Source organism: Myotis yumanensis, unplaced genomic scaffold (genome assembly GCF_028538775.1).
Source record: "Myotis yumanensis isolate MYYU_CA2020_CCGP unplaced genomic scaffold, mMyoYum1.0.hap1 SCAF_9, whole genome shotgun sequence".
Classification (NCBI taxonomy): domain Eukaryota; kingdom Metazoa; phylum Chordata; class Mammalia; order Chiroptera; family Vespertilionidae; genus Myotis; species Myotis yumanensis.
In genome coordinates this window covers 74985446-75003625 of record NW_027223760.1, presented here as the reverse complement: position 1 = coordinate 75003625, position 18180 = coordinate 74985446, and the positions used below count along the sequence as shown (strand labels likewise).

General features: G+C 43.1%; 1 protein-coding gene across 1 annotated transcript in view; it reads right to left on the bottom strand.

Moving 5' to 3' along the window:
* Nucleotides 1-18180, bottom strand: part of POU6F2 (POU class 6 homeobox 2) — a 408842-nt gene that overhangs the window by 13506 nt on the left and 377156 nt on the right. Inside the window, exon 7 of the mRNA XM_070425191.1 lies at nt 13635-13841. Coding sequence (XP_070281292.1) covers nt 13635-13841 — 207 coding nt within the window. The remainder of the gene's footprint in view (nt 1-13634; nt 13842-18180) is intronic.

Genomic DNA, 18180 nt, shown 5'->3' with positions numbered 1-18180 from the left:
GGACTTGGATGTGCTAGCCACCTTCTTAGGATGTGAGAGCCTGAAATGTTACAATGCCATCTTTGCCATTGCTTTCCCAATGTGTGCGTGTGTGTGTGTGTGTGTGTGTGTGTGTCTGTGTTCATTTCTTTCACTGAACTTTATTGAGATATAATTTACACATAATAAAATACAATCTGTTTCAAGCATACGGTTTGATGAATTTGTCCAAAATATACACCTGTGGAACTACCATCATAAGTAAGATATAGAACCTCCCCATTATTCCACAAAATTCCCTAAGTCCCTTTGCAATGAGTTTTCCCTGAACTCCCAGCCCCAGACAACCACTCCTCTGCTTTCTGCCTATGGACTTGTTTGACATGAATCTAGAAATGGAGTAATTCAGGATGTACCTGGCTTCTTTTGCTCGGATACTATTTTTGAGATCCATCCATTTTGTTGCATATATCAGTAGCTCATTCCTTTTTTATTGCTGAATGGTATATATAGTATATAACTATATCTAAATCTATGATATAAATCGTTTACCCTATTCATCACTTGAGGCACATTTGGGTTATTTCTAGTTTGGAGCTTTCATGAATGAAGCTGTTATAAACAAGCCTTTGTGTGTCTTGTGTTTCCACTTCTCTTATGTAAACACCTAGGAGAGGAATTGTGGTGATCACTGGATCATACTGTAAATGCATATTTAACATTTAAAAAACTACCAAGCCAATATCCAAAGTGATTGAAGCATTTTTATATTCTCACCAGCAATGTATGAAAATTCTAGTTGCTTCACATCATTGCCAACACTTGGAAATATCAGTTTTTTAATTCTCTAAAGTGTTTTGAACCACCAATTAACATTTTGACTTCAGACAATTGTTAGTCAGGTGCTACTTTGGAAATGTGTTTAAGAAGCTATTCCTTTTGTGGTTCCCCATGATAATGCTTTTGCTCCCTGGATTCACACCATATTCCTGTGCGGCAGATGTGCCTGGCATGATTACGAGACTTAACTGACTGGTCTAAGACCACGTGGTCTGCTGAATGTTAGAATCTAGATTCCTACTGTAGTTCAGGGCTCCATGATGCCATCCTGTCCCCTACAGAATTGCCAGCAGTTACATTTCAAGTGAACATCCTTATCGTTACAAGACTGTGCTAAGTGGAGGCTACATTGTAGACTAAAGATAGTTATAATCATCATGGAATCCAAATTAATATGCATCAAGCATCTGCCTAAAGTAATTAGCCAATCTGCTGAGCATATAATCAACAATTATATCCAGCAAATTTTGTTCTAGGGACACACATTAAAGATTAAATCTATTTTAATTTGTTCAATAAAATGTGATGGATGTTTGTATGTCAGTCTTGCCCCTCTAACCTATTGAGTTGTCCTTCTAAATATTGTTATGAGACAAAAGCTTTTTACAGTTTTGAGTTTCTGAATCATGAGACAGTCTTCAGTGTTACCGCTTCATCAATATTTTATTGGACTTGGGTGTGGTAAAGTACCATCAAGGAACTAGATAAGACAATAATCAATTTAAATTTTCTTCCTCAGAACAACTCAGTAAAGAAAAAATGACAAGGCTGCAGTCTCACTTAGAAGTCACTAAAGCAAGCGAGGGTTTATGCATTTAGCTATGCAGGAGGAAGAATTTGAAAGGAAAATAAAATAGTTCTTTTAAGAGCTTGTTCTATGTCTACATAGTCAAAGAGAAAGATGAATCTAAGATATCCAAAAATATAAGGAAGATATATTTCTTCCAAAGGAAATAAATCTATTTGTAAGGACTCTGGGGGTCCTGCTTACCTTCTAGAGTTCAACCAGACAGTTCAGAAAAACCAATAAAAATTAGAAAAGTTTCTTACTTGTCAAGAATCAAGATTATATAAGCAGTACCATCCTAATGGAGCCCATATATCTTCTTCCAATCGCCAGTATAGACACGTATTTGTTAATTCCAAAATCACTTGTGAGCCCAGATAGACTAGCTTATTGTGCATATCAAATCCATCTCAGAGATTGACTTCTCTTTCATAACTTCTTCCCTCAAAAAAGGAGGATATTAGAGGTAACATTTCTGTTACCTCCCATGCCTAAAGCTGCAATTCTTTCAGGTAAACTCTATAAATAGTCCTATCTTTGATATGCTTGGTGTAAATATTTTAGTGCATTAATCTTCAGAAAGAAATATTTCTGAAGATTAATGCATTAAAATACTTAAATTGAATCACAGAGTTTTTTTTTTTCATCAAATAGCTTAAAACTGAGATTGAAGCTACTTCATGAAATATCAACCCTGGGATTCAATATAAGTATTTAATATAATTTAAATAAGCAGCTTTAGAAAAATGTTATTTTATTAGGTTTAATTATGTTGGTTTTTCCGACACTGACACTGTGAAAATCATAGGTACTTGTATGGATGATTATTGGCAAAAGAAATAGGTGTATAAATACCTAAAACATAACTGGCCACAAAAATTGAAATAGATTGGGAGAAACCAAGATGGCGGCATAGGTTAACGCGGGAGTTTGCTGCCTCGAACAACCACTTCAAAAATACAACTAAAAGACGGAATGGACATCATCCAGAACCACAGGAAGGCTGGCTGAGTGAAAGTTCTACAACTAGGAGGAACCGAGAATCAGAGGAGGCGCAGTGCTGAAGTAAAATACTAAGGTGTGGAGTGCTCGCAGTGCGGGCTGGTGGCTGAGGGCGCGGTTGACTGTTTCAATCCGGAGGGAGCCTCAGACTCTGAGCTCCAGATCCGGGCAAGTCTCTAGGGACCCAGACTCAAACGGGAGAAGCGGGACTGTCTGGCTTCGGTCCTTCCAAGGTTTGCAGCGGTTGCTGGGACAGAGAGGCAGAGCTCCTGGGGATGGACTGAGAGCAGCCATAACTGCTCCCTCTGCCCGCCCTGTTGATCCCCTGGAACCCGCCCCGCCCAAGCCCTGCACAGAGCCATTTGCCAGATAACCTCAGGCAAAGGCTAGATTAGCACCTCCCTAGAGGACAGAAGTTCTCCCACTGCAAACACAGCTGATTCTCACAGCCAGTTGGCCTGGAGGTCAAGTAGTAATTACCTACAACAATCAAGGCTTGACTACAAGACTGCTCACAGAGACCACAAGGGGGTGCACCAAGAGTATCTACCTCAGGTAATTGGGACACTTAACATGGAAAGCCACTCTATCGACACAGCAAAGCATAAAAAAATGCCAAGACAAAGAAACAGGCCACAAAGGACAGAACTGGAGGAAACCAGGCTACTGGATATAGAATTCAAAACCACACTTTTGAGGTCTCTCAAGAGGCTTCTAGAGGCTGTCGATAAACTTGATGAGATGTACAGAAAATCTAATGAGACCCTCGATGGTGTGATAAAGGACCAACTAGAAAGTAAGCATACACTGACTGAAATAAAGAATATTATACAGACTCCCAATAGCAGACCAGAGGAGCGCAAGAATCAAGTCAAAGATTTGAAATGCGAGGAAGCAAAACACACCCAACCGGAAAAGCAAAATGAAAAAAGAATCCGAAAGTGTGAAGATAGTGTAAGGAGCCTCTGGGACAGCTACAAGCGTACCAACATCAGAATAATAGGGGTGCCAGAAGATGAGAGAGAGCAAGATATTGAAAACCTATTTGAAGAAATAATGGCAGAAAACTTCCCCCACCTGGTGAAAGAAATAGACTTCCAAGTCCAGGAAGCACAGAGAACCCCAAACAAAAGGAATCCAAAGAAGACCACACCAAGACACATCATAATTAAAATGCCAAGAGCAAAAGACAAAGAGAGAATCTTAAAAGCAGCAAGAGAAAGAAACTCAGTTACCTACAAGGGAATACCCATACGACTGTCAGCTGATTTCTCAACAGAAACTTTGCAGGCCAGAAGGGAGTGGCAAGAAATATTCAAAGTGATGAATACCAAGAACCTACAACCAGGAGTACTTTATCCAGCAAAGCTATCATTCAGAAGTGAAGGTCAGATAAAGAGCTTCACAGATAAGGAGAAGCTAAAGGAGTTCATCACCGCCAAACCAGTATTATATGAAATGCTGAAAGGTATCCTTTAAGAAGAGGAAGAAGAAGAAAAAGGTAAAGATACAAATTATGAACAACAAATACGCATCTATCAACAAGTGAATCTAAGAATCAAGTGAATAAATAATCTGATGAACAGAATGAACTGGTGATTATAATAGAATCAGGGACATAGAAAGGGAATGGACTGACTATGCTTGGGGGGGGAAGGGGTGTGGGAAATGCGGGAAGAGACTGGACAAAAATCATGCACCTATGGATGAGGACAGTGGGTGGGGAGTGAGGGCGGAGGGTAGGGTGGGAACTGGGAGGAGGGGAGTTATGGGGGGAAAAAAGAGGAACAAATGTAATAATCTGAACAATAAAGATTTAATTATAAAAAAAATTGAAATAGATTACCAAAAGAAAATGCAGGAGTGAGGGAATTACTAGAAGCACAAAGGCTCCTTCTCTTTCTTGGAGGGAAAGGGAAACTTAGCTTCTATAAAGGTAGATGTTTTATTCTACTGCCTTCATCTAGAGAGGCCACCTCTATGGACACCATTTATTAGATGCTTCCCACGTGCTTTTATATACATTATTTTTAAATCTGGGACCAGCTCTCTTTTATAGGCACTGATAACCACCACAGAAGAGGAAACTGACTTTAAAAGACTACATGGCTTACCTGGTATAAGTACTGCACAGCTGGAATAAGTGAGCTTTGAATGTAGGTAAGTCTGATTCAAGAGCCAGCACTCCTTCCACCAGGAGCCTCTCAACTCCTGGTGACCACTGAAGGTGAGTGGTTGTGAGTCAGAGAAACAGCAGGAAGCCTTAGTTGAGAGGCGTGGGAACAAATGAGATGTGTTCTAGCTGAGCATGGTGACCTGCACTTTAGAGTTGATGGCACTTGTGTAGATCATGATCTATCAGCCTGAACACATTTCATCTGTTTGTTGAAATGTGAAAATGTAAATATTTTTCTAGTTTAGGATTATTTTCTGCAGGTTCCAAAGTATGTAAAATATCGTATTTTAAACACGATACTCTTAGGTGGCTAGAATGTTATCTAAAAATGTAATGATTTTGGTGTAGTCTAGGATGCTATAGGAGTTGCCTATAGATTGTCCTTTGATTAGTAAAATTAATCCTGGTTACCTGTTGTACCCCAAACTTACTTTTCTGTTTCCTGTTTATATGATCATATTTTCTATTTTTTTTACGATAGCTTCACTAGACTGCCTAAAGGAGCTGGAGTTTACCTCTGAGTTCCAATAATCACTTTCCTGCCTTTTTTTTGAGCTGCAAGTCAGATGTAAATAGGCTGTGGTAGCTGAATTGTGTCCCACCCTAAATTCATATATGTTGAAGTCCTAACCCCCAGTACTTCAGAATGGGACTACATTTGGAGATAGGGTCTTCAAAGAGATAATTAAGTTAAAATGAAGTGATTAGGGTGGAACCTCATCTAATATGACTGGTGTCCTTAGAAGAAGAGGAGACTAGGACACAGACAGGTAGGAAGGAAAGATCATGTGAGGATACAGGGAGAAGATAGCCATCTGCAAGATAAGGGGAAGCCTCAGAAGAAACCAACCCAACTGACACATAGATCTTGAACTTCTAGCCTTCAGAATGGTGAGGCAATGCATGTCTGTTGCTTAAGCCGCCTAGTCTGTGGCCCTTTGCACTTTGCTATGGCAGCCCGAGTTGACTAATGCAGGCTGAAAGGATGGAGAGTCTACAAAAAAAGAGGGAAGAGGCAGTTCATGTTAGCCTGGGGCTCAGCATTATCAGAGAGGAGGAGGGAATTGTGTCCATTCTAAACAGGGAATGAATGAGACACAGGGAAGACCAGGATTCAGAGTCTGAAAAGCTTTATATAGGCACATCTTGTTTTATTGTATTTCACTTTATTGTGCTTCAAAGAGACTGTGTTTCTTAAAAAGTGAAGCAAGACCCTCCACCAGCAAAATGGTTACGACTCACTTTATTGTGATACTCGCTTTACCGTGCTGGTCTGGAACTGAATCTGAAATATCTCCGAGACGTGCCTGTACTTCTTGCTGCCACTCTCAGGCTGGCTTCATTGGTTTGTTAGTGTTGGCCGCACTGCCAGGCTGTTTAATATATTCAACAAAAATAGATTCAAGTACAAGCACACTCTCAACGCTTTCTTGATTTCCTGTGCCACTGCTCCCCATCTATCTTCCGTGTGTAACACAGTATATCCTTAATAATGTTTTAGTTTCTGGAATAAAGCATCTTCTAATTAAATTCACGATCGATATAAAAATAAGAGGTGTGACAAGTGTCTTGGAAAATGGAATAATATGCAGAATGTGCTAGACAAGTTGGAAAAGTAAATGCATATAAGCGGTAAAATTCAAATGGGATTAAATATAGAGAAATTCATTTGGGGAGGACAGAACTCTCCAAATGCTCAAATGCAAAAGGAGGGAGGTCTGGCCTTTTCTAAATATGTCAGGGAGCCATAATGAACCACAAGCTAAGACTCCAACGGGGGCAGTGGAGAAAGTGAATATAACCTTGGGAAGTCTAGCAGAGGTGAGATCAAGCAGGACATTGTGACTCGCCCCGCCCTCTGTCTCCCCCTCCCCCACACTGGCTGGCATTTTTATGAGAACTCTGTACCTTGTAATAGCTGGAAGAGAAATTAAATCAGTGGTGCTCAAGATTTAGCATTTGGCTGCCCCATCCCCAGAGTGTCTGATGCAGTAGCTCTGGGATGGGGCTCAAGAAGTTGTGTTTCTAACAAGTTCCCAGATGATTTTGGAAGAAGCTTCTCTTAGAAAGAGGGGTAAAGAAAATGAATTTATTACGTCTAGACCAGGGAAGCCAGAACTCAGATTTAATAAGAACCATCAATAATTAGGAGGACACAATAAACACCTGGATGTTAGTGAGGAGTCATTCTACTGTAGACAGGACAAGAATGCAGGTTTTAGTTTTGCTGAAAGATTTACGGTTGACATCAGGACATCTAACTTGAAAAATTGTGAGGAACATGAGATCTAGGGGAGATTTTAGTTATCTTTGTGGAATATTTGAAAAAGCAAGGAGGGAGTTATCCTTCTGGTGGAGTTTAGGAGACTTACTGGGTCTCCCTTCCAACTGTCTTCCACAACTTGGAAACAGCTCTTTAACCCAAGCAGGAGGAAGAGCCCCAAATAGAAGGCTCCTTTCAGGCACTTCTTGTCTGCAGGGAAGTAAGTATGGGAGAAGCGAACATGGTCTCAAGAAAGAAAGAGCTGAAAGCAGAGTGGCTCCCGCCAAACTGTGAAGATGTGAGGAAGTGAAGTGAGTAGAATAAGAGCAGGATTCAGGGGAGAAGACCAGGCACAGGCAGGGAAGGCCAAGGCCGTCCTCAAACAAGGTTGGGACTTGCAACCAGGACTCAGCAGGGACAATGACAAGACGGGAGTCAGATATTAGTGCGGAACAGAAAGCGAGGGGTTAAATGTAGTTCAGATAATGAGGTGGAAGGGTGTGGCAAGAGGAGGGCTTTGATAATTTTAAAAAAGAGATAAATAGAGAAGATAGTGCTGTGTGGAAGCTCTTCCCAAACTCCCTGCAGGGGCCAACCTGGAACATAATGGAAAATGACAGAAGACACAGAACCAAAAAGCCACAGGAGGGCCTGAGCTGGGCTTCTCTGGAATCATGGCTCTGGGATGCTGGTGCCCTGGACGGAGGAACACTACAGTTCGGCAACAATTACACTGAACACAATAGACTGAGCATCCACCATGGGCTGGATTCCAAACAAGGCTGACCAGTCTGGTCCCTGCTTTTCAGGAGTAGATTCTTAAAGACAGTACAGTTTGATGAACATGAATGGGGTGTGGGAAAAGCAGAGATGAGGGAGCAATGCAGGGACGCTTCATGAAGGAGAAGTCCTGGACAAAGGGACAGTGGCAGGAGATTGGCAGGCAGAGGACGTGGGTAAGGCATTCCTGGCCAGGGACCCAGAATGTGCAGGGAGCATGTCCTCTGTTGACTGGCCTTGCCAGGGAGTGACAAGGGGAGACCAGAGAGGTGAATGCCCAGATGTGTGGCTGGAAGGTCAAGGGCTGTTTGCACAGGGGCCACTAATACACATTTCATTCTTCTAGGAGCAGTGCCCCTAAGGTATTTTAGATCCTTTGTGGTGTAAATGCTTCGTTTATGGCTCATTCTGAGTAACCCCAAGAGAAACTCCGAACCACTAATTTAAGCAAATGCTGGGAAGAGAAGTGGATTTTCAAAAATAGATAAAGCAGAATATTTTTGTATTTAGTTGAAAAAAAAAAAGGATAGATTTGGATAATCATATGGCATTTAGAGACCTAATTTAAACCACCCTCCTGTCACTTCCTATTAACATAGTTACCTTTTGAAGAAAAATTGAGTGGCTTCATGGATTGCATTCTCCAAGTATAGCTATTGTTATTTAATTTTTGAATAATTTCAATGCTTTGATTTTACAAATTGCAACATAGTTCGTTCCAACTTCTGTTAGGATTTAGTCAACAGAAGAATAAATATATACAAAAATGATGTCTCTGCTATTTATGAAGAAATATTTAATTCATAGTCACAGGATGATCAGGGTAAGCCAGGGGTTCTAGGGCACCGTAACTATGGGGGGTTGGAGTTCGCCACCATCCATCTTAGCTGAAAAATCCCATGGAGGGAACAAAAAGTTACTTTAGAGCTCCACCAAATATTTTTGAATTAAGTAATTTTTTTTCATGCACAGGAAGATCTTCTCTCTCTCTCTCTCTCTCTCTCTCTCTCTCTCTCTCTCTCTCTCTCTTCCTCCTAGTCCTTTTCTGACTCTTATTTTCTTGTATTGCTCACCAAGGATCTCTGATGTGATACTGGAAGCTATATCTAGGGCTATCAAATCCTGGTGCTATATATTTTGTAAAAAATGTTTGTATTTCAGATGATAAAGTTGCAGGTCATTGAGCTTTCGTCATTGAAAAAAATCATCTTCGAGAGTAGTTTAAAAAAAAAAGAGTCATTGACCCTTCACTCAGATTTTACTCAGGCTCTCTTAATTAGGGGAGGCAGATATAAAAATTAAATTAAAGATGTAATTATCTCTCATCACTCCAAGCCGTCTGGTCAGAGAGCCCTGACTTTACCCGTAAAGTGGGACTTCCTTCTGAGTGCAAGTTAAGGGTCTCTATGTTCCTGTAGTTTATGACTTATCTTATTGTTGCAACTATGCTCTTCTGAGATCAAGCATTTGCCATAAATCACATGAAAAAATAAATTGAGGAACTTCTCTACTGCGTGATAGGTAATATTTAAAGAAAAAACTGGAGAACACTAACCTTACATCTCTAGCTCTGAGCTTTTTACTTTGGGACTCTGAGCATTTTATGATCCTTTATCCTCAGAATCCCAGCTTTTATAAATGGGACTCAGACTTGTGAATCTCCTGTCAATTCATCCAGCTTGTTAATTTACTACATGTTCTAAGGCGTTTTAACCACAGACGATGCAAAAAAACCCCCAACAACAATAGTTATTCCTCTATTTCCACCACTTCCCTGATATTTCTGATCAGGTTCGCCACTGGTTCCCTTGATCCTTCTGGAACTAGAATAGACAGCTGGCACAGGCCCTGAAAAAACGGGATGGGCTGCTGTGATTTGGAGATTCAGGAAGGTTCACGTGCCATCTTTTGATCAGTGAGCATGTGTCCTCTCAGTGCTCACATACATGCAAGGAGACTCCATTCTCTGGGATGCTGGTTGTAACTGCCATGAGGGGATTTGCAAGGTCCCCCCACTCCCCCCAAGAGGCTATCTGTTTCTTCCCAGTTGCTAGATCTCCAAATCTACAGTGAAGAGGACGGTGGTGGTGGTTACACCAATCGAGGACCAGATGTTCCTGCAGAGGTAACGAGGATTCATTGCAGGGGCCAACAGTGCAGTAGGGAAAGCTCCTGACGTGCATTTGTGCTTGTGAGAGAGACTGTGGAAATGGGTTAATGATGTCTACTGGGGGCAAAGAGTTGAGGAGTGGCCACAGACCTGCCTCTTATTTGCCATTTCTAGGTTAGGTTCTTCCCCTGGTTTAAAATGTTACTACCTCAAATCTAGAGCTGTAATTTTCTGTAACTGCAATAGTTTATCACCCAAACACCCTCCTTCGAAATTCAAGGTGAAAGTGGGAGCTACTTTGTATTAAATGTTGATGATTTCTAATTACTTCATTACTTTTTTGGGGGCAATGTACAGCTTGTCTTTGCTGACAGAAGTAGTTTATTTTTTTTTAGAAGTAGTTTTTAATAGATTGTATGAAAAGAGGTAATCTCTTCATTTACCCCTAGCGATAATTTTGAACATAAGTTTGAACAGAGAGAATTAGGGCTTAACTCCTGGCAGGGCTTGGCTTGGTGGTTGAGTATGGAACTATTAACCAAGAGGTCACGGTTCAATTCCTGGTCAGGGTACATGCCCAGGATTCAGGCTCCATCTCCAGTGGAGTCGGGGGTGTGCAGGAGGCAGCCAATCAATGATTCTCTCTCATTCTTGATGTTTCTATCTCTCCCCCTCTCCCATCCTCTCTGAATTCAATAAAAAAAATATTTTTAAAAAAGAATTATGGCCCTAACAGGTTTGGCTCAGTGGATAGAGTGTCAGCCTGCGGACTCAAGGGTCCCAGGTTCGATTCCGGTCAAGGGCATGGACCTTAGTTGCGGGCACATCCCCAGTAGGAGGTGTGCAGGAGGCGGCTGATCAATGTTTCTCTCTCATCGATGTTTCTAACTCTCTATCCCTCTCCCTTCCTCTCTGTAAAAAATCAATAAAATATATTTAAAAAAAAGAATTATGGCTTAAAAAAGAAATGTAAGAGAGAGAGAATCTTGCCTTATTTGGGGAACTATTTAGAAAGTAGAGAATGCAACAGGATCTTGTAAGTGGCAAAAAAACAAACCAGCTGAGGGACGGGGGGCTGTGGAGGGGATGAAAGTCCTCAATGACATATTTAGCCGGGGCTGCCCCACTGGCGGAGACAGAGCTGAGGAAGAAGAGCGTGACTGGGAACCTTGGCTCCCCAAGCAGTGATTTAGATTGAGTGAAAATTAGAAGGGTTAAGACAGAAGTCTCATCCCTGGGAAGTGCGTTCAGACCTAGCTTGTTTTTCCTTGTGTTGAACCCCTCACTGGAGGAAGTCCCTGTGCTGAACACTCTCATAGATCCCCTTACTACTCCCCCATGGCATTTACTGAAGATCTTAGGTGCATATTTGTTGATGAATGCCCATCTCCCTCACTAGACTGTAAACCGTATGAAGGAAGGGCTCATGGTATCGTCTTGTACACCAGCCTAGTTCCCGTGTACAGTGCCTGACAAATAGTAGGTGGCGAATAAATATTTATATTTAAAATGTTCTATATTTATTGGACAAATAAGTGGATATTTCAAGTATAGCCACTAAGAGTGCCATCACGAATAGGCTGTTTCCATGATTGGCTCAGAAGCCAAATGGCTGAGTCTTTGGAAGGACAACTCCACTTTGTTGCCATGAATGATGTAGCAATGGTTTCTCATTTCCTTTTCCTTTGTATTTTAATTCCTTGCTAAATCCTGACGTTATACAGCTTCCCAACAACTCATCAAGCCCTGTACCCAGTCAGGCACGCGCTGGCAGTCTCCATCATTCTCTCCCCCACCTTTGATGTGCACCTTCCAACTGCAAATCTGGGCCTTAGCCGTGCCCACCTCTTGGTGCTTAACTCACCCAGTTACTAGTTTCAAATGTTCCAAACACAGACAATCCAGGCTTTAAGACATTTCAAAAAAGAAGTGGAGGAAATTATGTTTCTCCACTGCTGTACCCGATTTCATCTCTGCAGTTTTGACACTGTTGTGCACTCCCTACCTTTTTAAAACTCTTGGATGCTACATCACCATGCTCTTGGGTCCTCTCCTACTTACCCACCCATTTCTGCTCTCCCTCCTTTCCCCTTTCATTCCTTAAATATTGATGTTTCCCAGATGACTTCTTTGTCTTCCTTCCACACTTGCTCCTAATGATTTCTCTGGTCGTCTTGCTTTCAGCTACAACATAAGTTTCGTGATTCTCAGATCCTGTCCTGAGCTCTACTACTATTCCAGACCCTTAGTTTCAACTATCTAGTGCCCGCTCTTATGAATTTCTATTCGTATTTTGCTACAGTTTCCTAAATAGTGTGTTTACAATGGATGCTTCACCGCTTCAGTTCAACCTCCATCTGTTACCTGTTTTCTTGAAAAAATGAAACTGAGAGTGCCAACCTTCTCTTAAATATGGACTCCCAGGTCTGCAGGGTAAATCATCACCATCATCATGACTATTTAAGTGCCTGCTGTGTGCTTAGCACTGTTCCAATCATTTCATATACAACATATTAACTCATTTAATTCTCATACCGCACTGTGAGGTAGGTACTGGTTATCCCCATTATACAGATGAGGAAACTGGGGCACAAAGATGATATGTAGTGTGTTCAAGATCGTGCAGAAACAAAGTCCATCCTTTTCAGCTGGATTACGAAGCCCTTTTCATGACTGCTCTCAGCCTCCCTCTATTCTCCAATCGATGAACCTTTCCCTTGTTTCTCAACACTCCTCCCTCCTTCACATTCCCCTGCCCTTGTGCCTGCTGTTCCCACTGACTGGAATATTTGTTAACTCATCGTTTACCTGGTTAACTTTTACTCATTCATTAAGACTCAGTTCTCAAATAGTTTTCTCTGTGAGGACACAAAACTCTCTGGGCAAAGTTGGTCACTCCCATCTCTGTGATGATACCTAACTTTGTGCACATTTGTCCTGTCACAGGTCATTCTCTGCTTTATCGCACAATGGGGCTCTGCTATGTATCTGTGTCCTCTGAGCTCCTTAAAACCAGAAAGGGGCTCATAGTCTTCTTTTGCTCCGTTAGTAGGGGCCTGCTATATAGTTGGTTATCAAAAAGGGTTTGTTGGAGGAAACAAATAACCAGAAGCTCCCTGAGGTCAGGGGCCACATTTTTCTTCTTCAGTGCTGTGAACCCAACCTTTAGCACAACACATAGAAAGTGCTCCATTAATATTTGAATTAAAAAAAAGAAAAAGAACTGGATTGTCAGGGTTTTAATGAAATTCAACCTAGTAGAACTTCCTATTTTGCATTTCCTAATTTGTAGGCAGCAGTCTCAGCAGCACAAAGATGGGATCTCTTGGTGGTTAATAATTAAAAAAAATTGAAGTTAAGGCATAAGTTGTCTTGGTTTCTCTTGGTCCCCTTTTAAATTTTCTGAAAATAAAAATCATAGTGTAAATACATAAAAGCGCATCCCTATTTTAGACCACTGTCTTTGTTTATAATTTAATAAATTCATATTTTATATTACAGAACTATTTAGATCTCACCCATATCCACTAAAAATAAAAAGTAAAGCTAACTTGCTTGTTTAGAAGTATTGATATATGAATGGAATTAAATGTTTCATAATCTAAAAATTACTTTCCATTGATTGAAACCAAACAGGTGGACGGTGGTAAGGAGAGGTGTCCAGGTAGCCTTGGCTGCCTGGACAGGGAACCTTTACCTGCTGGCCGGGCTTGATGGGTGAGAGTGTGATGCCCTGGGTGTTGATCACCGGCAGGATCTGGTTCCCGATGACCGTGGCGATGATCTGGCCCTGGGCGTTTGTCAGGAGCTGGGGGGTGATCGACTGCACTTGGAGGCCCTGAGTGCCGCTCGCTGCCTGGCTCGATGGCCCCGGATTTGGCATCAGAGGGATGGTCCCGATTATCTGCAAGAGACAGGCTCAGAGGTGAGGTGCCAGGCTCTGCCCTGGGTCCAAGTTGCACCTGAAGACCACTCCTCCCTGGTCTCTGTAGGAGGCTCCCTGAGACCCCACTCAGGATCTGTGAACAGACCTGGAGACCTGGCGATGCGAGCAGGGAAGAAAGTGGGAGGAATGAGAATCTGAAGGACAGGTAGGCACACATGATTGAAGGGGAAACATCTTATTGAAAAATAAAATCAAGCGCCAGTGATGGCAGAAACATGTGATTGCTGCCAGGGCACCACAGATGCCTGCTTTGTCTCAGGATCAGAGGGAAGGCAAACTTCCCTGGGCACTCACAGCCCTCATCCAGCTGGGAGCCACAGCCCTCGCCCACAGTGGCTCCTCAAACACCATGTCCCTTACCTCCATTCCTCTCCTCAATTCCCCTCCACTCGCTCCCTCCTTTACTCCTCCCCCTCATCAACATCCTGCTCCTCTCTAGTCAGGGGCCAGCTCCCTGACCCCCAGCAGGGTCGGGGCCTCAGCGCCCTGGTGCTCATGGTTGAGAGGCCAAGTTTTGGAGTCAGGGGGATAGGCTTCCAGAGGTACCGATTAGCACTATAACACTGGTCGCGGAGCCTAAGCTTTCTGAGGCTTGAGAGCATTGGGATCATCAACAAATGTCTTAAAATAAAGGTGAAATGACTACTGAGGGTTGAGATGGAAAAAAAAGGTGCATTTTAAACTGGGATCTAAAGGTTAGAGGTCGGGGCTTCTGTGGCAGGGAAGGCTCTCTTCCCGTTTGGTAGCCACTGGCTTCCATGATCGGGCGTATGGAGCTCCACAGGAGGGGTCTGACAGGAGCCCCTTACTGTGCGAAGGAGAAAGGGAGCATGAGCCGGGGCAGCAAGTGTATAGGTCAGTGATGGCGAACCTTCTGAGCTCGGCGTGCCAGCATTTTGAAAAACCCTAACTTAACTCTGGTGCCGTGTCACATATAGAAATTTTTTGATATTTGCAGCCATAGTAAAACAAAGACTTATATTTTTGATATTTATTTTAGACATTTAAATGCCATTTAACAAAGAAAAATCAACCAAAAAAATGAGTTCGCGTGTCACCTCTGACACGCGTGTCATAGGTTCGCCATCACTGTTACAGGGTATCTGTGAGATCTAGACGCATTCATACATTGTTGGAGACAAATTAAATCTGGAAAGAACAAAGGATTGATCTGTGTTTCCAATGTTATAGACTCTCCTGGAGGAGTCAGGGAGCCGGGGCTGGAGGCTTTGCCTGTACGCTTCACAGGCTGGCTCAGCAGCTCTGCTGGTCATCTTCCACGGCCACCCCCAGACCAGCGCTGTGGCGATGTGGCCGGGGGCCACCACCAAGACATATTAACAAAGCTTTCCCGTTGAAATGATTTCATTTCACCCCACATTTTTGCAACAAGGCTGGCTCTGCTGTGACTTGATGGAGGAATTTGTAAATGATGCAGCTGGAGCTGGAGTCCAGGTCTGTCTGACCCCCAAGTGCTTGCTTTTCCATTAGGTCACTGGGCTCCCACCACATGGAGAACACTGGAGGGAGCCAGCTCTTTCAAAAGACACTGCATTTGCCTTGGCTGGTGTGGCTCAGTTGGTTGGGCATTGTCCGGTATACCAAAAGGTCACCCTTTCAATTCCCAGGCAGGGCACATGCCCAGGTTGCAGGCTCCATCCTCAGTATGGGGCCTACAGGAGGCACCCGATGGATGCTCCACTCTCACATCAATGTTTCTCTCGATCTCCCTCTCCCTTCCTCTCTCTAAAAAAAAATCAATAAAATATTTTTAAAAATTCCCTGTACCTTCATCCATTATAGCCATCTTTACCTGTAAAATCTTAAAAAAAAAAGACACTACATTCTGCCTGCCATTTCTCACCAGACAATAAGCTGCGTGAGGACTGAGTTTACACATAACTGATACTGTCTTCCACCTCCACGGTACCCCAAACAGGCTTTTAAACACAGCCTCTCAATAACTGTCTTTCAGATAAATGGCTTCTAGACGCTGTTGTCACTGGATTCCCGATGAAACTTCAGCTCTGCAGGAAAACTATGAGACCACACATCCAGTGACAAAGATTAGGACTGCAAATTGCCCCCTCTGCCTCCCTCCTCATTTGGCCATTGCCTCCACCACAAAAGCCTTGTGGGCTGGCACTAATGGAGGAGCTGTGTGAATATCAAGTATCAATGGCAGTTGTCAATGGATGCGATAAAGATCGAGGAATTATTGTGAGAGTGGCCAGCAGTCCCGGAGGGAGTTTGCAGCTCCCCAGTCTCACTGATGCAGCCTGGGATGTCTGTCCCACAGCAGCAGCAACGAGCATGTCGCATCAGTGCCAGCAAGGTCAGGAGAGTCCACATCAATAGACCAGAGCACATAAGTACTTTATTGATGAGGGTCTGGCATTAAGCAGCTGAGTATCCAAAGGCCATTCCTGTGACCCCACAGGCAACGTGAAGAAGCCAGTGGAGCCAGAGAAGCGTCCTTCTCCTGCACGCACACTGTATACTTCACCTCTGCGCACTTGCACCGTGAACTGTGCCATCCCCCTCTGCACAACGTGCTATGAAAACTCAGTAGCTGACCCATCCACTCTGACTTCCCCATGTCATAAGCCTGAGGAGCTCCACTCTATCTGACTGGCCTGAATTGAAAGCTGGGTTCATGGGTGGCAGGGTGTGGGTTCTATTTTAGGCAGATGCCAGTGCACTTAGGAGCCGTGTGAGCGAGTAGCCTGGTTGAAGGCTTTGGAGTGCAGCACAGCACCTGACAACTATAATACATATTGTGATGCAGAGGCGGGTGTTCTGCTTCTAGAAGATTGACATGACTCTGTGCTCTCCTTGTGTATTAAGATGTTCTGCCTGCTTTCTGGGTGGAGAGAAGAAAGGGAAATGCAAACGACTCTCCAGCTTCTTCCCTATGTGCAACCTCGCTTCCACATACTGTGCTGTGACATTATTAAAACATGGCACTGCTTAGTTCCTTCCTCCCCTGCTCCCCTCTTCTTTCTTAGTCCCTAGCATCACTTACTGACAGTAGGACAGCACTAGTGTCAGAGCCAGAGGGATCTGGAATGGCATGACTGAAGGAACCCTTTAATAAGGAGAGTCTGCCTTCAAGGTGGGGGTAGGGGTAGGGGCCATTCTAGTCAGGAAGCTTCTGTGAAGTTATGAATTTCTCATTCTCGTGGGTCTTTTGGGGGAGCTGGGATCACTATCTCAGCATGTCAAAACCTCAGCAGTGCACTCTGATGATTTTCCTAGTATTCCACAGGTATTACTACATGCGGATTGTAATTTGCTCCCATGAATCGAAGAGTAAAGATGACTCCACATTGTGTTGCTCTAAAAATTGATGGATGTGCTTATTTCACTCAGGCTGGTTCCCATCCCACTCGATGCTTCCACAGGTCTCCCCAAAACTCCTCCTCGGCCTCCGATTTCAAAGGTCAAAGAAGGAAATGAGAGGAACCGAGGCCGCCAAGGGGTGAGGCTGTTGGGGCTCCTGAACAGATGGCAATTTTACCCGTGGAAATTATATTTTAAATTCAAGGCCTTTGATATTCAAGGGAAGTATTTGCATCTACACATATTTCAACTATGTCAGGAAATTAAAATTGAATTTTGATAATAGGGAAATTCTGACTTGAGGGCAAAGATAGAAAGAGGATGCTTTTGAGACACTTGTAGTTCTGGAAGTAACTTTTGGAATTTAAGTTTCTGGCTCTTAAAGCTAAGGATTTACTGATAAGAGAAATCAGTGGAAAGACATGTCACTGGGCAAACACAGCCTCTAGGCTAGGGCTCCCACTCAAGGCATTCACTTCCCAAGACAAATTCCAGCTCTGTTTAGATGCTGACAACTTGTCGAGCCACCAAGTACCTGCAGACCATTCTCTATGTAAAGCATGATGATGTCATGTGCCATGAAGGACACCAGAAGATGCTATTGGGGCAGGGGAGGGGGAGATAAGACAGTTAGGTGGCATGCAATGATTCTGATAATCCAACAGAGAAATGCTATGCTCCATAGGAGAGTCAAGGACTATTTCCTAAGAATCTCCGTACCCATGTGGTGGATGATCAAAAGAATATTGAGAATGAATGAGTGATTCCAGAGAAAGAAAGGTGGGGATGGGTGGGAAAGATTTCACAGAAGAAATGGGGGCAGAACAGTGTCTTGGAGGTTGGGAGAGATATGGAAAGGCAGACAAAACAATTCCAAACAAGATCTCTAGCCTGGAGGCGGAAAACATGGATGGATACGAATGAGGGTGGAGAAAGTGGAGCAATGACAGGTCAG